This window comes from Arvicanthis niloticus, chromosome 3 (genome assembly GCF_011762505.2).
Source record: "Arvicanthis niloticus isolate mArvNil1 chromosome 3, mArvNil1.pat.X, whole genome shotgun sequence".
Classification (NCBI taxonomy): Eukaryota; Metazoa; Chordata; class Mammalia; order Rodentia; family Muridae; genus Arvicanthis; species Arvicanthis niloticus.
The window spans coordinates 74,699,328-74,711,747 of record NC_047660.1 but is presented as its reverse complement, the minus strand read 5'-3'; the positions used below and the strand labels follow the sequence as shown (position 1 = coordinate 74,711,747).

At 40.4% G+C, this 12,420-nt stretch overlaps 1 protein-coding gene across 6 annotated transcripts in view; it reads right to left on the bottom strand.

The window, feature by feature from the left end:
- Kat6b (lysine acetyltransferase 6B) overlaps nt 1-12,420 on the bottom strand; it is a 178,574-nt gene that overhangs the window by 87,261 nt on the left and 78,893 nt on the right. The window contains exon 1 of one of the 6 annotated variants that reach the window (XM_076931229.1): nt 3,094-3,123. The exons of the other annotated variants lie outside the window; for them this stretch is intronic. Within the exon in view, the coding sequence (XP_076787344.1) occupies nt 3,094-3,111 (18 nt within the window). The 5' untranslated portion in view covers nt 3,112-3,123. Of the gene's footprint in view, nt 1-3,093; nt 3,124-12,420 lie in introns of those variants that run through there. 6 annotated transcript variants of the gene reach the window in all.

Genomic DNA, 12,420 nt, shown 5'->3' with positions numbered 1-12,420 from the left:
ACAGAAGTGACTCCATTTCCAGGTACCTTTCACAAAATGTTTTATTGTCTGTCCTTTGGGGACTATGGAAGGAAATGTTACTATGAAGAAAGGTTAGGAGACCACGCTTCTTTAATTAAGCTGGGTAGAGACTGGGGAGGTACAGCAGAGGGAGGGGGATCTATCTGGTAGCTACTCCCACAGTAAAAACAGTCTTTATTTTAGTCTGGCCATGGAATCTCTCCAACCATTCCATAAATTCCAATATTTGAGCTTTCAAATGTTAAGAAATAGTTAATTCTCTAAAGGGCAATTAGAATAAAGTTTTTAAAAAGAAAAATTCAATAGAGCAAACTGGCTGGTTCCACCATCTGAGCTCATCACAGAGCACCAAGTAGTCTTTAAGTGGCCCATAGGGGGATAAAAGGGCTTTTCTTGGCTAGAAGTTACAAAACCAAGCTTTCCTCGTTTGATGAACAGAAGAATGCCCGGTCAACATGTTAGAAGCAAGCCACAAAACTTTCAAGTCTTAAAAGCTTCACATTTTAAACATGATGCTTTAGGAGCTGAGATACATCTCATTGGCAGAGGGCTTGCCTAGCATGCACAAGGCACCCCAACACTGCACAGTCCATCAGTCAGAACATAGGAGAGATTCAGAAGTTAAGTTAAAGGTCATCTTTGGATATACAGCACACATGAGGCCAGTCTGGGCTACCTAAAAACTCTGTCCAAAAAACCATACATGGGATTAGAAAACTTGTTCACTAGGTAAAGGTATTTGGCACCAAGCTGGACAAGCTGAGTTTAACCCACACTATAGGAAAGAACCAACTTTCATTGGTGTATACAACCTCAAAGTGCAACCACTCCCACATTCTACCCCCATATGTAAGTGCAAAAACAGTAAAATAATTCTCCGAGAATAAAAACACTTATCAAGTAATTCACTATGAAGAGAAATAAAATAATAATGAATAATGTTTTTGAGCTGTGCCTAATGATGAAGCCCTAAAATGCAAACATTTATGAGGCTGAGGCCAGACTGCAGAGTAAGGCCAGCCTGGGCAGTTTAGTAGACCCTGTTTGAAAGTAGAAACTTAAAGCAGTAGCTCAGTGGTAGAGCATTCAGCTAGCATATGATGTTCCCTCCTCCCATGTCAAGCTCTTTAGTATTCACATGGCTTTTAATATCGTGGCATTTAGTCATCTCATTCTTTGAATCTTTGCCTGACATAGCTCTCATCTGGGTACACCACTCCCATGGCTGTTTAAAAGTCTGTGTGGCTTATAACCCAAATATAAACTTCTAACCCAACTAGTCAAACTGGCAGCCTATACTGCTATCTGGAAGCCAATGGCTCATGAAGGAAGTTAAAAACAAAGCAAAATAAACAAACAAAAACCCTGAACCAAATGAGCTTAATATATTATGACCATTTTATTTATAGTTACAACAGAAGTATTCTATAAAACATATATCTACAGTAAAAAATTCAAAGTAAGATCAAGTATCAGGTCTTGGGTGCATAGAGCCCAAGTAGCATTTATTCCTAGTAACAAGTTTGCAGTTTTAGGAAGTGCTCCATCCTCTTCACATACTAGTTTTTGTTCCTTTCAATAAACAACTGCACTCTCCTAGTTATTCAAGCCAACAACCTTGAAACCTTTAGTTTTCCTAACACTTTCATCAAGTCTGTCCAAATACTGCTCATCTGAGCTTCTGGAAGAGATAAACAATACGGTCTCTACTCACCACCCAAAACTCTTTGTCTTTGTATCACCTGCTTTATTTACAGCAATAGTTCCCTGGCTGCCTCCTAAGTGCCACCTTGTAGCTTGTAGCATGGCAGCTGAAACATGTTATGTTATTACAATGTCTAAGTCTTTCTCCCTAAGATGAATGAGGCACCCAGAATAGGGTTCAGGTGTGGGGTGTAAGAATCAGCCAAATCTCATTTTCCCTCTGCTCAGAAGGTTCTCCACACAGTGTCAGCAAGGGCCTTATGATGGCTCGAGATCAGAATGCTTGTGCCCAGGTCTCTGCAGTCATATCTTCCTTCCTGCTCTCACTCCCAGCCAGATGCCTAGCCTCCTATATTTATAAGACTCACAGCACACTCTACGTAAGGGCCCTTGCATGCGCTATTCCCAGCATCCAGAATGACACACTCACGTCCTTTACAAGTTGGAGTAAATGGCATTTAATCAAACTACTTAAAATAGAAAAGCTGCCTTCCCGCCGCCCCTGCCACTCCATACCTCTCTTCCACTGCTTTTTTCCACAGCAGTTATTGCCAGCTGATATATGATATAATTACTTGTTATTATCTGTCTCGTCTCATTTGGATGTAAATGAATTTCAGGAGGGCACAGATTTGTGTATTCTGCTCTTTGATCAATCCCCCAATGTCTAAAACTGCCTGACACTGGAAACAGAGACCTTGTCTCCAACCTCTCCCCTCCAAAAAAAAAAAAAAGGAACATGGCCTCAACTGGGGGATGGCTCAGCACTTCTTCCTACAGACCTGAGTTGGCTTCCTACAACCCACCTGGTAGCTCACAAGAACCATCTGTAACTCCTGTTTTAAGAGGATGGCACCCTTTTCTGGCCTCCATGGGCACTTCACACATGTAGTGCAAAAAAAAAAAAAAATGCACACAGACAAAACACTCACACATATAAAATGAAATAAATCTTTTTTAAAAAGTAAATATTAAAGAAAACTATTATGGTTGAAATCAAAAGGTTAAGACAGTAATACTTCTCTCCTAGTATACACCAACATAGCGTAACTATGCACAAAAGGGGCCAACCCCAGTGTGGCATACACAACATCCTGAGGTTCACTGTTAGTCCAGAGAGATTGCAGGGGGCATGACATATCTTTAAGATATCTCTCTCTCTCTCTCTCTCTCTCTCTCCCCCCCCCCTTTTCTAGCCATGAAAAAATTAACAATGCAAGTCATATCAGACATGGTAACTCATACCTGTAATTTTAGCACTTGAGAGGCAGGAGGACTGCTGTGAGTTCTATCTGGAATGTCTGGGTAAAGACGAAGACTCATACCCTCTCCCCCCACGCCAAGTCACAAAAGAATCAGAATATTTACCAGCTTGAAAGACATCATGAAGAGATGGCTCAGTTTCTGGTCAGATTTAGGTGATCAAAATTGAAATGAAGAAATACATTTGATCAGATCTGTTGAGTCCTTTGTAAATTATTGCAAATGATGCTTTCTAAATTATTACAAAAGATGCTTTCATAAATAAAATGCTTGTATGGTTTTCTAAAAAAAAAAAAAAAAAAAAATCACACAAACACACACTCTTCTTAAAAGTCGGTTGGCTGGGACTGGTTGGGAAAGGGGGGGACTGGAAGTTATTTCCCAAACTTGGCTGGGCTTCTTCATAGTCCACGCTCTGCAGGTGGCCCACCCTCCACTTAGGCTTTCTCAGTTCTAACTTCTAAGAGCTGGGAGACAGACTGGTGAGTGGTTAGGATCAGATCGGGTACTTCTCTTCCAGAGGACATGAGTTTAGTTCTCAGCACCCATATGGGGAAGCACATAATTTTCAGTCCAGCTCCAAGAGGTCTGATGTCTGGCAAAGAAAAAAAAGAAAAGAAAAGAGAGAGAGAAAGAAAGAGAGAAAGAAAAGAAAAGAAAGAGAGAGAGAGGGAAAGAGGGAAAGAGAGAAAGAGGGAAAGAGAAAGAGAGAAAGAGAGAGAGGGAAGGAAGGAAAGAAAGAGAAGGAAAGAGAAAGAAAGAAAGAAAGAGAGAGAGAGAGAGAGAGAGAGAGAGAGAAAGGAAGAGAAAGAGAAAGAAAGAAAGAAAGAAAGAAACAAAGAAAGAAAGAAAGGAAGAAAGGAAGAAAGAAAGGAAGGAAGAAAGAAAGGAAAAAGAAAGGAAAGAAAGGAAGAGAGAGAAAAGGAAGGAAGGAAGGAAGGAAGGAAGGAAGGAAGGAAGGAAGGGAAGGGAAGGAAGGGAAGGAAAGGAAGGAAGGAAGGAAGGAAGGAAGGAAGGAAGGAAGGAAAAGAAACTGATATAAAAATATGGACTGATAGAAACAATGTTTTACTACAAACTAAAAGCCATCTTTACATTGACACGTGCTATAAGATATGAGCTGCATTCTAAACTTCCCTCAGACAACCCATGCAATCACAAGTTAAGGAGCCCTCACTCCCACACAGCTATAGACAATAACACTTCCGTGCTGCTCTTCCAATGAAGAGGTTACTGACCCACCAGTAGGAGCAATCTTTGCTGTTCTTATCTTCATCCTCCTGCTCAGTCCCCATAATGAGCCACAGCACAAATGTGCAGGACAGCTGGCAAGGGAAATCTGGCTCTGTGGCCATGGGCCAGGGGAAAGCATAAGCAGAGGTCCGACCTATGACCTCATTAGCACCTCACTCTAAGCAACAGAGCAGCCACAAAAAACAATACTGGCTTAAGCATTTTGTTTATGAGTGAAATGAATCCAGTCAGTTGGACAACCAACTGTTCAAAGCACTCCTAGAGGATTGCCAAAAGCACCCGAGAGCCAATAGTGTACAAGAGTTCTGAGGAACCTGCTGGACAGGTTTCTGGGGTGTCCACTCAAACAAAGCAGAGTTCAGTGTGCTCTATATCTCAGAGATGAGAATGCAGGAGACACACCTACCTCTAGCACATCAGGTATTTAATGCATGTTCACTGAAGGCAAACACAAAAGTTAAAGGGGCACACAGACTGCCACTCGAGTGACAACACTGTTACTCCAGGATTAGATCTACCTCCAAAAATGCATAAAAATGAGGGACAATTTTTCTTAGAAATTGCAAGTAAAAAACCTTATACTCCAAAAATATTTATTCCAGCAATCCATGTATATTAAGAATCCATTTGGCACCAAGGCATAATAAAGGGAATTAAAAATCTAAGGTAAATTAGACCCCAAATTTTTATATCAATCTTCTTTTTAAACATTTCATGTACATCATGATAACCTTGGAGTCACCGTGTGACTGAGGATGGCCTCGGACTACTAATCAGGCCTTTTGAATCTACTGTCTAAGTGTTAGAATTAGAGGCACACACACCGTATCTGTCTGATACAACAATCCAAATCATCTTCCATTTTGGAATACACAGCAATGAGCAAAGCGCCCTAAATATTCCTTTATAAAACTAAAATGTATAGAGGAGTTTTATGTGCATGTATGTCTATGTACCATGTGCATGCATGTGCATGTATGTCTATGTACCATGTATGTGCATGTATGTCTATGTACCATGTATGTGCATGTATGTCTATGTACCATGTGCATGCATGTGCATGTATGTCTATGTACCATGTGCATGCCTGGTGCCCGGGAGGCCAGGAGGGGCCACGAGATCTCCAGGACTGGAATAGATTACTGTAAGCTGTCACGTGGGTGCTGGGAACCAAATCTGGATCCCGAGGAGAAGCCAGTGCTGACCACCTCTCCAGCCCCTTAAATATCCTTTCATGCCCAGGAATTGAAAGTTAATTTGGATTGGCCCAGCCTGGTGTAGAACAGAAAAGAAAAAAGGAGAAAAACTGCCATGCCATGTTTCAAATGACATCAAATCACTCTTTGAGGGACAAAAGCAGTCTTGCCAACAGAGAGGAGAAAGCACAGTCTGATCAACTGACCAAAGGCTATACAGTCTGATCAACTGACCAAAGGCTGTAGAGAATACATTTTCCTATGGATAAGAACTATACGACCTAACATGCAATGTTTTAAGCATTTAAAATACACAATCAGCAAATGTTTAATTATGGGCTTAGTAGGGCATGTCTGTAGAAGTAGGGGGAGATCAAGTTTGATAGCAGCTTGGGACACATAGTGAATTAATTTCAAGTCACTGTGGAGAACATAGTGATGTGTCAATGATGACGATGATGACAATCATCATCGTCATCGTCATCGTCATCCCATCCAACCATGGTACTCCCCCGCCCCCAGATTGTGGAAGAAACACTAGACTATTTCCTCCTGCTGCTACCCATTTTGGAAGTTAAAAATGCATTTAAGCATATGTCCATAACTGTACCAAAGGGCCAGTGAGACAGGCTGAATCCCCAGTCAAAGACAGAATGTCAAGGATAATGAGCCTAATACTTGGGTACTTTGACTGAAAGCTATTTTGACCCAGGAGGAAAAAGTTCAGTAAAATTACACTGGCTCTCTGGGGTCCAAGAAAATGGGATCCCTTATAAGCCCATTCCTGAGGAAGTTGCACTATACCCGGGGATATGAGATACAAAGCGACCGTTCTGCTACATGAGAATCTACAGCTCAACTTGTACCTTAATACTGGGCTGGCTTTCAGAAGCTAGGTTTAAGCAGAACACAAAAACACAATTTAGACTAATTCCACAAACACTTAAACACAGCACCCTGCATACAATAAAGGACAGGAAGAGATAAGTTATGAACTTACTGCCTTAGTTCGGGTTTTACTGCTGTGAACAGACACCATGACCAAGGTAATTCCTATAAGAACAGCATTTAATTGGGGCTGGCTTACAGGTTCAGAGGTTTAGTCCATCATGGCAGTGTCCAAGCAGGCATGGTGCAGGAGGAGGTGAGAGTTCTATATCTTCACCTGAAGGCTGATAGCAGAATACTCACTTCCAGGCAGCTAGAATTGTGTATTAAAGCCACACTCAGTAACACGCCTACTCCAACAAAGCCACGCCTTCTAATAGTGCCCACTACCTGGCTCAAGTATATACAAACCATCACACTCACAAAGAGTTAGAATTAACAGGGTACTGTAGCAGACCAAAGAGATATATTATATTCAAAAATATAAAACCAAGTGTGAACACATGCTCTGGGCTGAGGATGCAGCTCAGTGGTATTGGTGAGCAAGCATGGGTTTGATGCCAAGTACCACCAAAGGAAACAAAGAAGCAGCAAACTGTGACAAATCTGAAAATTCCAAACTCTTTAATCAAATTACACAACAGCTTAAGTTAGGAGCCTCTTACTTAGTTTAATGGAAGATAACAAAGCTGCAGAGAGGTTTAATAAACTACAACTGAAAACTTAGTTTAAGGACAGTTTGGAGAAGAGCCAGTATGAGGCATAGAGTACAGAGTGTTAAACTCTACCAGATTTTATTTATTTATTTGAGACAAGGTGTCTTTGTACAGCCCTGATTGTCCTGGACTGGCTTATAGACCAGCCTGGCCTTGCTGTATAGACCAGGCTGAACTTGAACTCAAAGAGATCTGCCTGCCTTTTCCTCCTGAGGGCTGGGATTAAAGACATGCACCACCATACCTGGCTCTCTACCACATTTTAACTAGACACCCCTCCCCCCAAAAAACAGTTACACAAAGAGTAATAAAGGAAAAAATAACTGAAGAAATAAATCAGTTTTCCCCCAGAACAGTAGCAGAATAAGCTAAAATCTATATTGAGGGCATATGATAGATAATTTTCAAAAGCGGGGGAGGAGTATCAAAGTATTTAGAAAACAGGCAGTTACATTAGACTGACAACTGAAGTCACAGATAATGAAGTAGTATCTTTAATGTGTTCAAAGAAAATAACCACCAAGAGTTCAGAACCTAGCAAAGTAACCTTTAAAAATCAAGGAGAGAATGTCAGGGGTGCTGTGCAAATGTCAGTAATCCCAGCACCCAGGAGGCAGAGACAGACTGATCTCTGTGAGTTCAAGGCCAGCCTGGTCTACAAAGCAAGTCAGGAAAACCAGGGCTGTTGCACAAAGAAACCCTGTCCAAAACAAACAAACAAACAAACAAAACAAACAGACAAGCAAACAAACAGTGGTGGAGTTCCAAACTCTGTTTGCCTCTTACCTATTCTTCTCCAAACTGTCTGTAGAAGAAGTTCTTCTTTGTTGTTTACTAAACCTCTCTACAGCTTAGTTATCTTCTACAATAAAATTCTCCTCTTCCTTTACGTATCCTAAACCACCTTGACTGATACTACAAAGTGCCTGTACTAAGCAGTTAACAAATGCTGGCAGGCCACTACAATGGTAGATCAAATATATTTTACTTAGAAAACATTGGAGCAAGAGCAGAATTTTGTGCTGTTTTGCTTTCAATCTCCTGCACTTAAACAGTGCTGTCTTATGTGGAGGCCTAAGAGAGAACATGAAATGAATTCATATGATCAACAGTTTTCAAAATACTAGATGCTATCCCAGCTGTAATAGATGAACATAGTTATTTGTTCCCTTTGTTTCTCCAAGAGGACAATAAAGATCTAAATGTTGTACATTCTAAAACTAGAGGCAGTAACTACAAATAAATGCTTATAAGTACAGCATAACTGGGATATGAAAACTTTTCTAAAATATACTCCACAGGTATGGAGCCACATTTATTGTTATAGCAATGGGGGTAAAGAGGGTAGCTGGCATCTTTATATCTCTGGAAGATCCCCACACACTCTGCTCTGCTCCCAGCCAGGAAGCACTGCCAGTTTACACCAATCTTCATGGTCATAGCATACTGTCACTTCTAACCATAATGCTCTTCTCTTCCAGGTTGGAGAGATGGGTCAGTGGTTGAGAGCACTACCTGTTGCTCTTCAGGGGTCCCAGGTTCGATTCCCAGCTCAGAACTGCCTGTTAACTCCAATTCAAGAAAATCCAACACCCTTGTGCAGATGTACATGCAGGCAAAACATCACTGCACATAAAAATAAATAAGTCTATTAAAAAAAAAAAAAGCCCTTCTCATCTTTCCAATGCTATCTCTTCTGAAAAGGCTATCTCAACACTATTATTACCTAGTTACTTACATTCTTCTCTACTCAGAGAGTGCAAAAGCCTTCCATAGAAGGCATTGGTGTGTTCACACACCTTGCCTATGCACAGTGGGTCTAATTTCACTAGGTAATGGTCAAATGATGGTCTTATTTTATGTATTCTTTGATCTCCCTACCCTTAAAAACTCTCTTAATGACTATTCATAGTGAGGATCCAAACTGTTTGCTAAGACTGAGAAAAATAAATAAAAAGGAACTATCCCAAATAGGGAGAGAGCAAAAAGAAAGCTGACTAAAGAGACAGGACCCTGGATTGGACCTTGAAGCAGCAGATGAAAAGACAAACAGGAGGGACTTGGGACATCGCTCAGGAGTAAAGGGGTTTGCTGTCTGATGTCTAGATCACTCTCTGGAACCAACATGAGAAAAGGGGAACTAATTCCCACAGCTCCTACAAGTTGTACCCTGAACAATACACAAATTAAAATCGATAAATAAAACAAACAAAATCCCCCAACAGTTGTAGTTTAGTTAATAGTATTGTACCAAAAACATTCCCAGTAATGTTTTGGAACTTGTACTGCAGTTTATACATGAGTTAACATCAGAGGAAAGTTCTAAAAGGCCATACACAACCACTACGTTCAATGTGGAGGCAGATCAGAAGGTTCAAAACCATCCTTAGATATAGAGTTCAGGTCAGCCTGTGTCAAAAAAAAAAAAAAAACATAAGCACAATGCTATTTTTGTAACTTTCCAATAATTTAAAAATATTTCAAAATGTTTTCTTTTAAAATATTTATTTGAAGGCTTAAATCCTTGTGCCAAATTACAGAAACATCACAACAAATGTTCGTTTTCCATACTAAGTTTCCAGGTAATATGACAAATCAGCTAGGAAGAGGTGAAATGATTCATTGCCACATCTTTGAGATTTGACCAGGAATGAATTCACATGCACACATGTCAAGTATAATTAAGAAAAAGCCGAGTAAATAAATGTAAGAAATACAAAGCCAATGTAATAAACCTGCAAACAGTTCTGTAGCTGGTGCAATCAAAAAGAGCTGACTTCTGGCCAGCACTGTAAAGTATTCTCTGGGTAACACCGACTCAGTGAAACCAAACTCTATAAAGTATAGCAGAATACCACGGACCAAAAAAACAAATGTGGGGAGTCAGCTTCAAATGTGAATACTGTGGCAGGAAAAATGGTTCAGCAGTTAAGATCATTTGCTGCTCTTGCACAGGACCTGGGTGCCATTCCCAGCACTCACAAGTCAGATCACAACTGTCTGTAATCCAGGCAAGGGTCCAAAGCCCTCAGGTGGCCTCTGCTGGCACTAGGTATACACATGAAACATAAATGTACTTACAGGCAAAATATTCACATACACAAAATACAAACAGAACGTGAATCATCACAAGACATCACTCCAAACATTTAGGACTATGGATATAGCCAAAAGCACCAAGGCTGCATGCATGATGTTATTAGTAAGTAAGGCATCATAGTACCTCAGGGTCACATCGAAGGTAACATGCATGGAAAAATATAGGTTTTAATTATGTCACAGGTAGGGTGAATTTTACAGCATTTTCAGGACACCTGAACAGTGGCAGCAATATTAGATCAATAATCCAAATAGATCCACAAGTATAGGTAACCTTTTGAAAATGTTTCAATTTAAAACAAAGCAGACAACTTATCTATTCCTGTCTTGCTGGGGATTACAATGAGAAGCCAACAGAGACTCTGAAGCTAGGGTGCCTTTGCTGGGTATGGCTGGGGGAGGAATCTTCTCAATGTAACACCTCCAAGAACCTGGGCTAGGACACATGCAAGACAGTAAAGAAAACTCAGCACCCGAGTGTGCAGTGGAGGAGGAAGCACATTGACTCTAAGCACTCCTCAGACACCAGCATGGCGGGGAAACACACGCACATGGACGCTCGGAACCACTAGTTCTCCTGAGCTACGCAGATTGATACTTTGTAAAAAGTCGTCTTTGAGACAAGCAGTGGTGCCATACACTTTTAATCTCAGTGCTCAGGAGGATCCCTAGGATTTCAGGGTAAGCCTGGTCTTCAAAGAGAGTTCCAGAACAGCCGGGGGCTACACAGAGAAACAATGTAAAAGTCATTTTTTAAAAGAAAGCAAAATCTGGAGGAAATGGACAATTTTCTAGATAGATACCAGGTACCAAAGTTAAACGAGGAGCAGATAAACCATCTAAACAGTCCCATAACGCCTAAAGAAATAGACACAGTCATTAAAAATCTTCCCACCAAAAAATGTCCAGGGCCAGATGGTTTCAGTGCAGAATTCTTTCAGACCTTCAAGGAAGACCTAATAACAATCCTCTTCAAGCTATTCCATCGAATAGAAACAGAAGGAACACTACCCAATTCATTCTATGAAGCTACCATTACACTCATACCTAAACCACAGAAAGACCCAACAAAGAAAGAGAACTACAGACCAATCTCTCTTATGAATATTGATGCAAAAATACTCAATAAAATTCTCGCAAACCGAATCCAACAACACATCAAAACAATTATCCATCAAGATCAAGTAGGCTTTATCCCAGGAATGCAGGGATGGTTCAATATTCGGAAATCCATCAATGTAATCCACTACATAAATAAACTCAAAGAGAAAAACCACATGGTCATCTCACTAGACGCTGAGAAAGCATTTGACAAAATTCAACATCCCTTCATGTTAAAAGTCTTGGAAAGATCAGGAATTCAAGGCCCATATCTAAACATAGTAAAAGCAATATACAGCAAGCCAGTAGCCAACATCAAACTAAATGGAGAGAAACTTGAAGCAATACCACCAAGAACAGGGACTAGGCAAGGCTGCCCACTCTCACCTTACCTATTCAATATAGTACTGGAAGTCTTAGCTAGAGCAATTAGACAACAAAAGGAAGTCAAAGGGATACAGATAGGAAAGGAAGAAGTCAAAATTTCACTATTTGCAGATGATATGATAGTATACTTAAGTGAACCTAAAACTTCCACCAGAGAACTCCTAAACCTGATAAACAACTTTAGCAATGTGGCTGGATATAAAATCAACTCAAACAAATCAGTAGCCTTCCTCTATTCAAAGGATAAACAGGCAGAGAAAGAAATTAGGGAAATGACACCCTTCACAATAGCCACAAATAAAATAAACTATCTTGGAGTGAATCTAACCAAGCAAGTGAAAGATCCGTATGACAAGAACTTCAAGTCTCTGAAGAAAGAAATTGAAGAAGATCTCAGAAGATGGAAAGATCTCCCATGCTCCTGGATTGGCAGGATTAACTTAGTAAAAATGGCTATCCTGCCAAAAGCAATCTACAGATTCAGTGCAATACCCATCAAAATTCCAAATCAATTCTTCATAGAGTTAGAAAGAGCAATTTACAAATTCATTTGGAATAACAAAAAACATAGGATAGCTAGAACTATTCCCAACAATAAAGGAACCTCTGGGGGAATCACCATTCCGGACCTCAAACTGTACTACAGAGCAGTAGTGATAAAAACTGCATGGTATTGGTACAGAGACAGACAGGATGATCAATGAAATAGAATTGAAGACCCAGAAATGAACCCGTACACCTATGGTCACTTGGTCTTTGACAAGGGAGCTAAATCCATCCAGTGGAAAAAG